Source organism: Antedon mediterranea, chromosome 9 (assembly GCF_964355755.1).
Source record: "Antedon mediterranea chromosome 9, ecAntMedi1.1, whole genome shotgun sequence".
NCBI classification, from domain to species: Eukaryota; Metazoa; Echinodermata; class Crinoidea; order Comatulida; family Antedonidae; genus Antedon; species Antedon mediterranea.
In genome coordinates this window covers 18,754,950-18,771,604 of record NC_092678.1, presented here as the reverse complement: position 1 = coordinate 18,771,604, position 16,655 = coordinate 18,754,950, and the positions used below count along the sequence as shown (strand labels likewise).

Below are 16,655 nucleotides of genomic sequence, written 5' to 3'. Positions count from 1 at the left end.
CAAACAAATGTAAACATTCTCTACATTTAAGATACGTTTGACTAATAAATTAGGACTTAGGAATTATATATAACTCAAATAACATGATTTGCCTACCTTGTTTCAAAATATATTTATCTGCTATCATACAATAATACAACTCTAAATTACCACATTTCCAATTATTTAAGACAATTAATATTAAACTGTGCAATTAAAAATATATACATATATAATTACATAAGAATAACAACTTGTATACACATAAACGTTTTATTTTATATGTATGTGTCTTACTCACCAATATAAAACATATATAAACTACTGTAAATTGGAGAATATCCATATTTAAAAGAAAGCCGAGTCTACATTTTAGACTAAGTGTGTAGCTATCTGCTTTTTATAGCGTACTACAACAATTTATCATTTAATACATTTTCATATACTGCTTTTTTTACCATATTTAGAAATACGTATTCTGATTGGTTACGTTAGATAAAATCCAATACATGACTTTGCTATAACTGTTGTTGTAACTTTTTATTCTTGTTTGAAACTAGTTTCTAAAAATAAGCCTAAATAAGGTAATATCAGGTAATATTATTGTGTGAGTTGCGTGATTAAATTATAAGGAAGTAGTTGTATGAAAGGAATGGTATTAAAATGCCGATAATATGTAATGATATAGTAAACACATCAATTGTTAAAGTTAAATTACATTTTTGGATTGATGTTGAAGATAAAATAACAATGTTCCCGGACAATAATATTAATTAATTTTAACAATTCAGATGTAATTGATGTATGCAATCTTTGTATATGTTCAATTTAGTATGTATAGTTATTCAATGCGGTTTTTTTAATCAACACTGAATAAAGCCTAAAATCAATTTATTTCAAGACACGCTCCAGACATTTGTTGAGATATGCTTGAACGATTGCATTTCCTTATTTGTTTAAAACTGTATAATTGAAAATTCTAGCATGGGACTACCCTTTACCCACGGATATCTTTAGAAGCTGCATTCGGTGCACTACATACACGCTGCTATATTATTTCAGTCTACTTATAATAGGCCTAACTAGTGTATACAACTCTCGCGACTGAAGCGGTTTAGTTTTATTTAAAGCAGCAGCCTTGTACACATATTAATACTAGTATTTCCGGGTTTGAACCATAAACTATGATCATTTCAATACCATTATTTTGCGACAATTCTTAAGAAAACAGAATGTCATAAAATACGGTAACTCATTATATACGTTTTTAGTGTTTATTATTAGGCAATTCTCTATTAGTCTAAGTAGATATATAATTATAAAGAAAGTATAGTATGAAAGGCAATTCGATACAACTACAAAATCAAAATGGTGATTGTTACATAATAGTACTAAGTTGTCGTAAAAATTTATGCATACAACGGGTAAGTTCTAGAAAATACCAACTTCTTGGTCATAACACACGTGAATGTCGGAAAAATACAAAAGTCTGCTAATACTTTTGCGAGTTGAGTGAGTTCAATCGTCAGGAAGTGCATGAAAGAGTATATAAAAGGGTACTGATAGAAAACATGTTATGGTATGGTAAAAGAACTATTAACTGGTTGTGATTGAAATCAAAGATAAAAATACATATTCCAAAATAATACATACCAACTATTGAGGTTTACAATATCTTAAAGGGCTCGTAGCATTTTCTTATCATACCACAGGCAAGAAAATTTGACAATTAAAGTAGGCCTACTTACTAATTTCCGTTTTTGTACTGATCAACATCAATACTCAGACAAACTGCAACAATTAGCAGAGGAAATCCTACAAAAGAAAATTAAAATGAATTTATATAATTAAAAAATTATTTTTAAAAGAGATTTAACAATGATAATTTAAATGGAACAACCGATTTTGTAGGTCATTCAATGTTTTAATTTGTGTTTGTAATAATATCATATTAATATTCAAATGTACATAGTATAGTAGTATATTATGACCCATGCATGTATTTTAGACACAATCTTACTAACTTTCCAATAATTCTTGCTTACTACTGTTGTGCAATAATAATTAGTTTAATAAAACATAAACTACTAATTAGTAGGCTAATTAGTGAGATTAGATAATGCCTCATTTATCCGGTAACCTGCTACAAACACTTTCAGCATAAGTGTTCGATGTTATCGTAGAAGACTTGATGAGCATAACACACATGTTTAAAGCTTCGATTGACATCCAGAAATTAGAGACAAGTCCAAAGTTGTGAATCAGCGCTGCATCCATTTTTAGAACCTGTCTGCTTAATGCCAATTGCAAATACGAAGTAAAGAAGTAGCAGAGATATTGAAAAATTAATCAGAATTTGTTATGGACGTTTTCTTCGACATTTTCTACAATAAAAAAAAAACAATATCAGATGATTTGAATAGCTGTGTAGTATCAAAACGTATCCAAACTGTTCTAATGTTCTTCACTTGTGTTGTACACAAACCAAAAAAAAAAAAACTATAATAATGTGTTTTCAATTACATTTAGAGTAAGTGAAGTTATGTGTTTTCTATTTATATTTTGTATATAACAGTGTGGCCTGGCGTCACACCACCAACCAAGCGGTCAACTTTTTCGAAAACACATGCAAGATAGCCCTTGAAGAAAAAAGAAAAAAGAGAAAAAACCGAAATGTTGAACCACAACCACAAGAGTTGCACCCGACATTCTTCTGCAGCCGTTGTGGACGGACATGCCTTTCTTGCATCGGACTTTTAAGCCACAAACGAGCCTGTGACAGACGTGGACATAAAATCTTCGTTCGTGAAGCAAAGCCAAGGATGTATATTGGAGGAGGAGGAATAGCAGTAAATATATTATTTTTATTAAAATACATGCATGTGTGCACGTGTTTGTATCCCTTTTCTACTTAAAGTACTTACTTAAGGTAAATGTGTGTGATAATTGTAATCGCCAAGCAGACAACAGAAACAATGCATCCGATCAAACTGATAGTGATAAAGCATTGTGAGCATCTTCACGTTCGTAATAGTCCTAAAAAATTAGGAATTACTCATCGCTACATATGAAATAATTATAAGAATAAATAATTTCTGTCGTTAGTATTATTGTATATCTAGTACAGTATTAATTTATTTCTCCTGACTTGTCTAAATACTTACTACAAGAATCGCGAAGTTGGTTAGATGAGCTTTAAATACACCTTGTGCCGCCTTATATGGAGAGCTTGGTTGGTCTCCAATTAACGAGATCCATAACGCTCTTCGTATGAAATACTTCCATAGAATTATAAAGATGGAAAACTATCGATGGCCAAAAATTATGTTTATTGGAATGCTACAACTTAATTGTGAATTTAAAGACTTAAGGTATAAGTTTCTATCTTGTATAAACGATATTCCCTTGAAGTGTAATTGTGATTCCAACAATATTTTCACTACTCTCTCAAATTATAAAGAAGTCTACTTTCCAATTTCTGAAATCTTAAGAAAACTTAACTCTATAATAATGATAGATGAATGGAGAATTCAATTACAAAATAAATCAAGTCTCCAAATCTATGAAACACTAAAATCAAAACATGGACTTGAAAACTACTTAATTGATAAAACTAATTTTGAAGGTGCTGCATTAACATTTAAAGCTCGTTCAAATACTCTACCTTTGAATGATAGAACTGCAAATTGGAATATTGATTATAATAAAAAATGTAAATTATGCGGTACACATCCTTAATTGTCCAGCTTTAAATAATATACGTAATCAGGAATTATTTAATTTATATGTGGATATGTATAGAAATGGCAACAAAGATATGTTTGATACTTTTTATACTTCTCATGAAAATGACAAACTTAAATATATTTTGGGATACTCAGATAATTTAATTGATGAAGAGTGTGAAAATATTTTTGATAGTTTTTGTAAAAGATATCTAAAACAAGCATGGAAACTTCGAAATGATTCACTGAATTCCATGACTCAATAACTATGTTATCTACATTGCTACATTAAGTAAATTGAAAAGGGGTGGGTCAGGGGGTTGGTGGATTTACGTAATAACCTGTATTTAGTCAGGTGATTTTATTTAATACACTTTTGCTATATTTTGTTTTGTATTCATTTGTGTAAAGTAATGATCTACTGTATGTATCGATGTAAATTAGTGGTGGGGGTGGGGGGGGGGTAGGATAGGTGTTGATAGTTGCTTTTGCCTTTTTACTTTTCTGTTAATTGTTATATTTTATATTGTTATTGTAAAGGATGCACCTTTTTGCTAAGTGTGCCACCGACCTAAAGGTGTAATTCCAAATAAATAAATAAATATATAAATAAATAAGCATAGAACACGACCGTCTGTTGTTCCATTTAGGTCACATCCTTTGTTTGAGCAATCACCTAATCCGCCATTAAGCGAAAAATTCCAGGAAACATTGTTGGTAATTTCCTGTACAAAAAGAAAACATTTTTAAATTATTAGTACTACACATTACTTGCGTTGCGCTAACTTCCTTATATTGCGTCGTAGTGCCAGGAACCAAACACAAGAAACGACTATTAGATTCACAGGCCTATAATTATGCGTTTATTCAGCTATACAAAATCACGTTTGTATAAATATAACAAGTGCATACAATATGTTCCAATGTAAGCCGTTTTGTTTTACACAAATTAATCTTTAACAAATGTTTATGTGTTTATATACTCTTTACTCTAGACTATGTCACTTGGTTTGACTCGACGAGTAAATCCTTCTACAGAGGCTTTATCCAAATTGTTCGAAATAAACAACGAACTATTCTGATAAACCGTAATCAACAATCGGATCTAATCTACGTCAATTTGAGCTTGGCTAATTAAGAATATCTCAGGCGAAATAGACATTGACGCTGATATGACTTCAAAAGGAAAAATAGTCTCGTAATATATATTTATATCGTCTGGTTCAAAAGCTTCCTAACATAAAGTACTTACACTTACAGCATTCTTCATAAGTTAGCGTGTGAAATGACCATGCCAAAGACATCAAAGACAATGCATGGGTTGCCACAGCGATTAATCCGACATACGCTAACCAAGCCATATTTTTTAAGAAAACTATTCTCCTCCGAATGTTTAATTATATATGATTGTGTAATTATTAGCGGTTTGTTTGGTTAAAGCTATAAATAGTATTATGTATTAGTACTTCCGGCTTTGAGATATTTCGATTTATCATTTTAATAATGAGAATAAAGTGTGTCGTAAAACAACCAATTTTATAGGTTTTAGTGTATAAAATAAGTTGTCTATTAATAGTAGTAGGCATTATGTTATAAAAAAAGTACGGTATAAAAGGCAAGAAGAGACAATGAAAGAATCAACATTTTTACATAAAGTGCAACACGTGAATATCGGATTTATTCAACAATGTAAATTAAGTAAAGGTAAAAAAATATAGAAACAAACTCTTTAAAACTAATAACAATGACAATACAAAGACAAATATATGTATACATTATATGATATATGGAGTGGAAAAAAAACGGAATAATAAGAATGTAATTTACCTGGAAGCATGGATGGTTATTTAAACCTTGGCAATTAAATAGCTTAAAAAGACATCATTTCTAATGAATCCCCAAATCCCTAAATAAAACTGTTCGCAAAATGTTAAAATAGTGATGATTTATATTGAAATATTTTGTTTTACAATCTGATCTAAACTTTAAGTTCTGTTAGATCATTCTATACATAAGCGCCGGCAAATTTGAGTGAAGTGCTCATTATCTTTATATGTGGCTCAGGGGGAACCATATTGAGTGTATTAGATTGACTAGTGCTATAAAAATGTCTATCGAACACCATTCCCATATCATTACATAGTCTTGAAGATGCAGTGCCATTAAAACATTTGAACATTAAACATGATATTGCATAATTTCTTCTTATTTGAAATGTTGTTCAAAATAGATCATTTATTATTATTTATTTTCTTCGTCATCTTTATTAGTTAATTCATTCATTTCATTATTTCCTTGTAAATATCCGATAAATGATTATTTGTTAACGTTTTTAAAATTTCTACAAGTATTTGTCTTACATCTATTGCTTTTATTTTCTTTTTCTAGATATATGTATAAACTAAGGAATGGTTATTTAATGATATAATGAGCGACTCCAGTTAGTACATGACGTTCGGGAATTGATGATAATACCAAGTCAACATGTCACTGATTGTTTAGTGACCCTTGTTTTATGTTTGTTTGTTTGTTTTTATTGATTTTCCACACAAAATGAATATGATAATTAAGTAACAATAAACATATATATATACAAGAAAGATGTGTGGCTGGTGGGCAAATAAGTTCAAAGAACTTTAAGGCTTACCCACCAGAAAAGATACAATATCGTTAGCAATCGGTGTTAACTTAAAAATATTTTCTAGTTTGTTTATGGTATTCTTATATTATATTGATTTTGCCAATGTCTAATTTATAATCTCTATTAAAGTCTCATAAAAGTATAAGTTCTTTGTTTTCATTATACATTCCCAAGCATATTTTGGCATATTTGGCTGGCATTTTTTAAATTTAAATTACAGTTTTTGTCGGGTATATACATTTTTTCCTCCAATTTTTGGATAAGGTGGAGATAAGGTGAATTAAGGCCCATTCACACTAGGACGATAACGATCGACGATAATAGACAACAATTTGCATTTTTCATACATAAAATAAAAGAAAAATAAAACCTTTTCATTCTAGAACTATAGAATAACCATCTATGCTTCCTTTAATGAAAATTATATTTTCACACGTCCAATCAAATGACGTCATGATTAGTAAGAGCAATAATATCGTGACAATACAACGATTTTATTGTTTTTATGTATCATGACGTCATTTGATTGGAATTTTAAAAATATTATTTTTATCAAAGACAGCATAAAAGATTATCCTATAGTCCTAGTACGAAACCCTTTCTAATTTCTTTTGTTTTATGTTAAAAAAATGCATGCTTATAAATTTATCGTCGATCGTTATCGTCCTAGTGTGAATGGGCCTTAAACATTAAAATAGCATATTCAAAAACAAAAATTGTAAGGATTATTTTTCACCTTTATAGTTTTGTGTAAAAAATCTAGCTAGGCAGTCTCACTAAAAGTGAATCATAACATTATATATATTATTAACCACATCGGAACAGTAATACAAATTATATATACATCCTCTTCAGGTTTTACATATTATATTCGTTGTTTTGACTGGTAATATTTGTATCATGACTGGAATAGCTTGTCATTTGTATACCATTAGTTTTGCCCGTATTGCTAACGATAGCACATTTAGATCTCGTAGCTCTGCTGTCCCTTTCTTTGCAACAGGACATCCAGGCGTCACGAACGTTCTTCTGACGTACGCAGAAAAACAGAAAAATGAAGAGGCCTTGCAGAGAGTTGAAGACACAGAATAACAACTGAAACGCGTCGCGAGAGGACGAGTCTGCATCGATTGCGAGGAATCCCAAAACCCATGTTAGGCCCAATAGTACCGAAAGTCCAACGGAAGTTTGGAGACGTTTTGAAACTTCACCTCGCGTCGATAAGGCAACATTTCGTCCGCAAGTCAATTTGTGCATTATTAGAATGAACGCTCCAACATTAAAAAGCAGAAGTATACCAACAATCAGAATGAAGCCATAGTTGCGAATACTTCCTGACGGAACAAAACAGCTGCGGGAAAAAATAATTGTCTTTGTTTTAAAAAAAAACCGGGACAGCAAATAAAGTAATGTTCTAAACCTACAGAACCTACAGTAGGTACCAAGGATAAACCATATTAGTAACTAGAGAGCGTACACTTTTCGACGACCTATAGACCTACCTAGGTCAGGTCAATCGATGTTTCGGCGGTCGTCATATTGACCAAAAAAAACAATTAAAACGATGTCGAGGTGAGGGACGAGGGAGCATGTACCCGTATGCGCACGTAATGTGGTTGTCAGCCGACTGGACTTAAAACTAGTAAAAGATACATATTTTGGCACACCTTCGTGTGTTCAGAAAACTATTAGAAGCAATGAGCAAATATCTAAAGTCGTCAATTTACCAGACCCGTCCAAGTACCCTTATCCCCTGAATTGCATGGGATCGATGGAAATAAAAATACGGAGGCGAAGTGACTTAAAAGAATATAGGGCACGTTTTTATAACATAACTTTTAGTATCTAGCGCTCACACACACAAGAAATTACCCAAAGTAGTAATCTTCATAAGTTGAAAAGTCTCATCAGTATAGTCAGGTAAGTTTACATAACTACTCAACGATATACATAATAGAAAGACATAGAATACCGTACTTACTAGCTGGTGTTGTAGTAGTAATCTACGTCAGTACACAGGCAGACTGTAACAATTATCAGAGGAATACCTACAATAAAAGAAAGCTTAGTAAATGATAAATCTTATAATTTAAAATGCAGCTGCAGTTACTGTAAAGGGTCACACATGCCCCGTTCCGGTCGGCTCCAGTTAAATGTCTCGTTTTTACGACGCTCCACGCGGCCAAGCACCAATTGATATGCGCGTAGCCGCGTGAAAACGAAACATTGACGTTCGATTGGATTTGCCGTCGCCGGACCGGAACCGTGCCGGAGCAGGTGTGAAAGGCCCTTAACTTCGTGTCAGAATACGAGTACAGTATATCATTTGCCGCTTTTGTTTTCACGACGCTGCACGCGGCTCTCATCACTCAATTTACTATGCATACGCGCACAGTGTAGACGCGTGGCGCGTCGTTGCGTTGAGACGCGACTTTCCGGCTCCGGAACAGGAACCGGAACCGGAGCATGTGTGAAAGGCACTTAAATGTGCAAATAACAAAACATTCACCGTAGCCTACTACACACACTTTCAGCATAAAGTGTTCGATGTTATCGTAGAAGACTTTGACGAGCATAAGATACATGTTTATAGCTTCAATTGACATCCAGAATATAGAGGCAAGTCCAAAGTAATGAACCAAGACTGCTACAGTGATGCATCCATGTCTAGAACCTGTCTGTTTAATGCCAATCGCAAACACGAGATACAGAGATAACAATGTTATTGATAGGTTGATGAGAATTTTCTGAGGAACTTTGCTTCGAAGTGATCTGCAATGACAAAAAGTGTGTTGGTATAAAGTTGCTTTACACCACGTATGTATTTCTGAAAAGAACTGATGGGTTTATCGACGTTTCATTCAATATGCTTCAATCAGTAGACTTCGATCGTCCTCAGGGATGAGAATGAGCAAGCTTTATTTTTTTCTTTATTTGTAGTGCATACATTACTTAAGACATAATACATTGGTGATATAATAGTTTAAACGTGGCTTTATGAAATACGTATATAATAAGTGTGGACAATTATATTAAATATAATTTAAAACAAAATTTAAACAGAAATAGGCCGAATACAATTATGCACTGACAGATCCGACCCCATCTCCAGGAAATTTACTTGTGCTATTTTTGTTTGGGATAGAGTACGAGGCCAAGTTAACATGAGGCCGAGTTAACTTGTCGTCGATTTTTTGCCTAGAAGGTTTAGGACTGGCTTGATTTGCTTCATTTTAGTGTTATTGTACAATGTAACAAATCATTACATTTGCAAATTGGGATATATGAGGTCTGAAACATATTTAGAACAAATTACCATTACTTACTTAAAGAAAAGGTGTGTAGCAATTGTACTGGCTAAACCAACGATAGAAACAATACATCCAATCAAACTGATTACAGCTAATACCTCATAAAACCCTGAAACCTCTTGTTCGTAATAATCCTTAAAAGTTGAATTGAGAAGTTGAAATGGAAAAAAAAAATAATATTTTGTAGCATACAAGTGATATAATACACTGATATAGAATTAAATGTTTTCAACATGTATTTGAAATGCATGATCGAGTACGCAAGGTTTTTTTCTGCTCGATGATAACAAATAATAATGGCTTCTTAAACATATAATTTGAAGAGACACATAGTAATTGTTACCGCTCCGCTCTTCAGCACATTGAAGCTCCCGAATGAGAAATCGCCGGAACAGAACTCATGGCAGATTTTTTTTTTACCATATTTAATCCAGCATTGTATTTGATCCATCCAGCAATTGCTGATCATCAGGGACCCTCAGATGTTCATACAGACATTGTACACAAGATGCTCAACATAAAAAAAGTCTTATTACAAGTCTTTGGAAGTGGAGATGCAATTGTGTTCTTTGAAAAAATCCTGACATGTGACGGGGTTTGAACCCATGAGTGGTAGCCAAGCATCATAACCAACAAGCCACAACTCCAGATCAAGTTTTGAAAACATGAATACGTCTGACACTGCCGATTTGGTTGTCATTTACACGTGCATTAATAATATACGATAAGAAATGTTTACATTTAAATTCGATCACTACTTACAACTAGGATAGCAAAGTTAGTAAGATGGTCACATAAGCATACAACACGACCGTCAATCGTTTCATCTAGCCGACAGCCATCTCTTGACCAATCACCAATTCCATCGTCAAGAGAAAAGTCCCAGAAAACACATTTTGTATTACTAGTTTTCTAAATAAAATGTAGATAACAAACCAATATTTAAAAATTAATTCAATGTATCTATTACTAGACAGTATGGAAAGCTGTTGTAGTTAATCTATGATATTTGATAGATTGTATATTTAGTTGGGGATAGTATTAATTAGCATAGGTAATTATGGCTTGAAATTATGTAATATTATACAGTACTTACAAAACGTGGTAAAAACGCAGCCCTTATTGGGGTTACCAACCCGTCAATTTCAATTGCATCTACTGAAGCGGAAATGACGTGACTATTAACTTGAGGCGGTAAATCTTCGCTAGAATCATTAACCAACATTTTTGAAATAAACAAGGAACTGTTCTGGTAAACTGTAAAATAAACTCGGATCTCGTCTTCTCTCGTCTTATTCTGATCAATTGAGATGACCTCGGTTGAAAGTGCGATGGAAGCACCAACCATTTCTAAAGGGATTGTCTTCTCATAATGTGCATTTATATTATCTGCTTCGAATAATGTCTTGAGCGAGTCACCGTCTGAAATAGAAACGTATGCTAAATCATTCACAAGAGATGCCGTGTTGATGGCAAGAGTCATCACACCAACGTGTGGTTGTACACTGGTGAAGTTAATGCCTTCCACTGCCATTGTTGCGAGTTGTCTTTCTAGTGATGTCACAAATGAGGATGCCGTTTCTCTCATTGATGTTTCGGAGTCAAACACACCAGAATCGATTATGTTATCAACAACCTCAACCACATCTAATGTTATCTAGAAGAAGAATAGTTTGGTTTTGGTAAGGCAAATGTGTCAACAACTATATGTTTCCGTGAAATTTGCTTGGTTACTAACGGATTTGATAATGAAAGTTATTGACTGTTTAGCTTTTCGTAAGCTTTTGAGACGTTTTTTCAACGAAATGATGTGGATTGTAGGCTTGGAAAAACCAAAATATATGCCTATTGTGCCTCGTCTATAACTGTTCTGTTTTAGTCTTCCACCTAACATTTGACATTGATGAAAGATAGAAGCAGCAGATTAAGTAATACATTTATTTAAGAACAATTATGTAAAATAAAATAAAGTAATATTGCTTATAAATTAAATGGAGAGAATAAGTAATTTCTTTACATTCTATTTAAAAAGCATCATCATGATTGGTTTAAAAAAGATAAATTACGTTTTCATCAGGTAGTTCGAGATTAACGATATCTTTTAAAATTTCTGCAACTAACTGAACCGTCTCTTCATCAAGGTCTTCCGTATTATTTGTGAGGTATGCAAGATCATTGGCTACAGCAACACTATTATTTTCAGTAACTTTAGTCTGGCAAAAAGGAAATAAAAACATTTAAGAAAGTCTACAGGATTCCGGTATTGCTTAAGGAGAATGTATTTGTTTCACTTGAATGTTTCTTTGTTTTCATTATCTATCCATTTTTATTATTGCATTATGTGTAGTTTGTTAACAGTAAGATAATAAAAAGATAAATATTGAAAGTTTATGAGTTTAATGGGGAAAACAGTTTATGCTTTAAAATATTGACAGTTATATTTTGCAAGGCGCGGACTCGAATTAAAATACAGTAGTCTACAGGCTCGCAACTACAATTTTTGAAATTTGAAAGTGCACTAGAACGTTTTAATACTACCAATGCATATAACATTTTACCGTGTAGTAGTACTAATACTTAAGTACATGTGGTACCAAATAGTAATGATACATTGTGTTACCTCATATAATATTTGTATTTTGCTTGATGTTGTTTCAATTCCACAGTCTGTTACAATGATGAATCCCCATGCAGCTCCTGTTAAGACATCTCCAGCACAGTGTCGCGTCGCAAGAGAAGCATTTTTTCCTGTATTACAAAAATATAAATAATTTTTATCCATTTATTTACAGTTCATTAATATTAACTAGATGGTTCTCAAATACACAGTAATTTCAGCGTCAAAAAACTGGCGATTTCAAATGTACGTACCGCAGGACTATAAATACATTATCAGAAACGAATAAATAGACACGATGATTAATGTAGTCAACAAAAATTAACACACTGGGAATTAGGCCTACTTCCGAAGGAGAAACTTGTCTTAAAATGAGTCCAAAAAAATAAATCTGTCCCTATTATAGTCGATTGAATTAGTAAGGTACATGTAACGATACACCACTACGACGTTTATATTTTTTATAATTACTAATTAATTTAATAAACAGTAATCACATTCACAGTAAGAACATTTCGATTCAAATGGCGACCAAAAATGGTTATTACGTACAGTATTTACAATATTGTTAAAGTATTGCAATGCTATATCTCAGTTTTAAGTTTATTCTCAAAGGGCCCATACATTTACCTACTTGTGTTAAACCATGGAGGGCTCATAAATTTACCTACAAACTGAGAGTCTGAGAGATTGGAATGTTCCATTCATCGCAAATCAATACATTTGTATAAACGTATATTAAATCTATCAAAATAGTATTTTTTAAAGAAAATCGGCCTTTCTTCAACATTATGATACTGTACTCGAGCTGTTCAACCGGTTTTCAGCTATTAAAAACAATTATCGTAGGAGGAGATAGGAAAATGCGAAGCATCCTCGTATTATTGTGTGCAGGTATTTTTTAAGAGGACATCCATTATGCTTGGTTCCCACTAGAGACGCAACGCAAGGACGTAACGCAACGCAAGTGAATTGACCAATCACAAGCGATGGCTTATTCGCTTGTGATTGCTAACTGTCTATAACTTCGCTTGTCATTGGTTAAACGCTTGCGTTGCGTTGACGTCCTTGCGTTACGTTCTAGTGGGAACCAAGCTTTAGACAGTGTATACTACGGTCGGAAAACATCCCTATTTGGGGCAAATCGTTCAACCTAAATTCGTTTTTATTGTCAATAACTAATTATCTAACTCAATTTAATTAGTAAACAGGGTTACAGCTGGTGGTTTAAATCAGTACCGAGATTCTAACCAACTTTATATACCATCGAGTAAACATTCTAGAAATAACGAGCGATTTACCGAATTTTGCCCTTACGTAAATTTATATATAGATTATATATCACTTTAAAGGCAAGTTTAGAAATGGTTATACGCAGTAGGACTATGTTCGTGCATTTAGCGTGTTTATTTTATATCCGCATTTGTTTTTTTTTCTTTTCTTCCAACTTCCATCAGATTTGCACACATATTATTCAGTAACACGTATTTACACTCGTAGCGACGCCATGATGGTTTGTATTCTGTAAGCAACTTGATTTCAACAATTTTCTTTTCTATGAATACACTCGTCGATAGATTTACCTTATGATTATGGTTGTTAAATGTTTACCTTTGTTTGAATATAGAGGGCAGTCTTGTATTGAATTTGCAGTTGTACCAAGTGGAACATCTGGAAAACTGTACGTAGTACCATTAACATTTTGGTCTTCTCCAATACAAATAGAAGAAGGACTGGTAATATCATCGGTAACCGTGACGACAGTAGTCAGAATGTCAAGATCTGCTTCTGAAAATAAATGAAAATGTTTCAGGTCTATTGTTCACTTCTACACTAAAAAACGCGTTTTGCAAGAAAGGTTCACTAAAGTTTGCTAGTGTAGACCTTTGATAAACAGTTTACGCTGTTGTAGCAAACTAGTTCTCTGATGTGTGAACTTAAACTTAAATAAAAGTCTTTGCGGTAATGTGATCCTGCACATGAACAATTGACAGCCTCTAGTAGGCCTAAGTAATATAGGCAGACAACATATACTTCTCTAAACGATGGTAAACACGAAGTTTGAAAACACAAGTTTGGTAGGCCTATGAAATGTACTTTGACAGACTGGGCAAGCATCACTGAGATAAATACAGTGACAGAAATTATCTTATAATATTTGATATTTTCAAAATATATTTTTCATTGTGTATTTGTTTGGCACTATTAGTAACCTGCGCAATACTTGCCATTGTTTAGACTGCCGTATATTTTAACTTCACACAATGTAAGAAAGTTTGTCTGGTTTTCTAATTGGACTGATACAATGTTGCCTTCTGTGCCATTTTCACATTCTACCACTATTATCCCAGCTGGTACCATCGCATCCTTGTAGGATACTGGTTTTCCACACGCGTCATTGCTCTTTAAACGTCTTGTATTGGTTCCGACTCGTACCTGCGCACCTTCCAGGCGGTCTTCTAAGATACAATAAAACTGTATTGTTACAATTCGACACAAACAACTTTGATTTGGTTCCACGAGTACACTTGAGTTAGTATAAATATAAAATAAATGGTCCAACGTATAGAAAATTAATTATTTATAACAGGATAGATAATAATGTTATACTGAATCATTATGGTATAATGGTAATACAATTGTTATTAGGCGCGCCTATATTATGTGATAATCATATTCTTTCAAATGGATAGGCCTACAATACAGTAAATACATAACATTGGTGATAATAAGGTTAGGTTTGTACTACAAACATCGTACATTATTATTTTAAATCGCATGTAATAACGTAATTAATTATAATCGATTTTCAACTAGATAGATAGATTTGTGCTAACTTACGGGTTGTTTGACGGTTGAATAGAACAACATATTCAATCACGTAGTTATCTTGTAAATTTACGTACCACCACGGTTCTATAGACAAAATTATCAAATTTGAATAATCTCACACTAAGCAGTATCTAAAAGGAGATTGTATACGTTTTATGACTACCGTGGTTATACAACCGCAGTGTGGGGATGGATCGCCATATGTTGTTGGGAATTTACCCATGTTATTCATATTCATTTGCAGCGACCATGTACATCAATGTTACAATGCTTATGAAACTGAGAAGCATACACTCTTCCCTGGCATAATGTATATTTTCAGAAAACAGAAAGTTCCAATAGCTTAAAAAACAATAAATAAATCTACTTTGCCTATTTTTATTAGATATAACTGTCCCTCTGAACACTTTCATTGTTTGTTGAACATGGTATTTTAAGAAGGTTACATAATAAGTATTCACTTTGACCAAAATTGGATCTAAAAATGTATACCTGAAATAAATTGTAATTTAAAGCAAACAAATAGTAAAATTAGTTAAAAACATTATTTTTGTTGAAAGAAATTGTGTGCATGATCAATATTTGTGAAGACATTGATATCGGCATCTGCATTTTGTCGTCGTGAGTCGTTCCACCAAAGGCCTACATTATTGATTGGTGTACTAGTTATGGTGAAGGCATTACCTAAGTAGCAGAATGATTTTTTTACTCCCTCTTGTAATCTAATTTTGCAAATGTATTTTATATGCAATCATGAATTTCATGTTGGTAATACTCATTACACCCAAAATTACAATACACATTGTCCCATGTGGGCCACATGATTCCGAAAAAACCTCTGTCAAAAAGTGGTCAGGTTGAAACCTTACCAACCGTACCAACGTACGTGCATTATATTTGAGTAACAATATCATTCTTACCATTTTCTTCGTCTGTATGTGAACAAACAGATTCACCTCGTTTTCCTGGTCGTGGACCCGTATCATTATCAAATGCAGGGGAAGCCTTTATGTATCCAAACCGTGTTGAACTTTCATTGGTTGGAAATTGTTCATCAAATATACGACCTACAAAATCAAAAGTAAAATTACTGAACAATTGTAATACCGTGGGTATCATAAGTGGCTGGATCTCAGTGAAAATATTGAAATAGTTATTAAATTTAAAGTTAATTTTTGATTTAATTCGCTTTTGGGAATCCTGTCTCTCTCTATTGTTTGTTAGTTTTTGTTATATATGAGACGAAATAAATAAAATGAAATGATCGTACAGTCACATCACAAATTTGAATATTAGCTAGAATCACATTTTATTTGGTCAAGGATGTATTGTCCCCAAAAACATGAATATGAAGATTAATTAAATTTGACTTTGAATAATATGTTATTTTGTAGTTTTAATAAAGTTAAACACTTGCGTAGAAAAAACACATACAAAAATAATGTTTTCACTTATAAAATGACAAAATAAATTCAACAAAAAACCCATTTTCTGGCAGCCAAATTGCTTTAAATTACAGTTTTTTCCAGTAAATACATTTTTTTCGATCC

General features: G+C 32.7%; 1 protein-coding gene across 1 annotated transcript; it reads right to left on the bottom strand.

The window, feature by feature from the left end:
- Positions 1 to 7,084: 7,084 nt before the first annotated feature.
- LOC140058273 (adhesion G-protein coupled receptor G6-like) lies at positions 7,085 to 15,328 on the bottom strand. Its single transcript, XM_072103838.1, has 12 exons — positions 15,325 to 15,328; positions 15,115 to 15,189; positions 14,487 to 14,732; positions 13,885 to 14,061; positions 12,277 to 12,404; positions 11,723 to 11,869; positions 10,753 to 11,313; positions 10,419 to 10,568; positions 9,672 to 9,790; positions 8,855 to 9,117; positions 8,327 to 8,393; positions 7,085 to 7,696 (listed from the first exon to the last, which is right to left on the bottom strand). The coding sequence occupies exons 1-12, from the start codon at positions 15,326 to 15,328 to the stop codon at positions 7,204 to 7,206; spliced, it is 2,430 nt and encodes an 809-aa protein (XP_071959939.1). The 3' UTR covers positions 7,085 to 7,203.
- Positions 15,329 to 16,655: the final 1,327 nt, after the last annotated feature.

Bases quoted from the DNA above. Each gene is read 5' to 3' on its own strand.
- LOC140058273 (XM_072103838.1), bottom strand. The intron at 12,405-13,884 runs GTAAACATTTAA...TTTGTAATACAG, and splicing joins CCCTCTATATTCAAACAAAG to GAAAAAATGCTTCTCTTGCG. The intron at 8,394-8,854 runs GTGAATGTTTTG...CTTTTATTGTAG, and splicing joins AGTGTGTGTAGTAGGCTACG to GTATTCCTCTGATAATTGTT.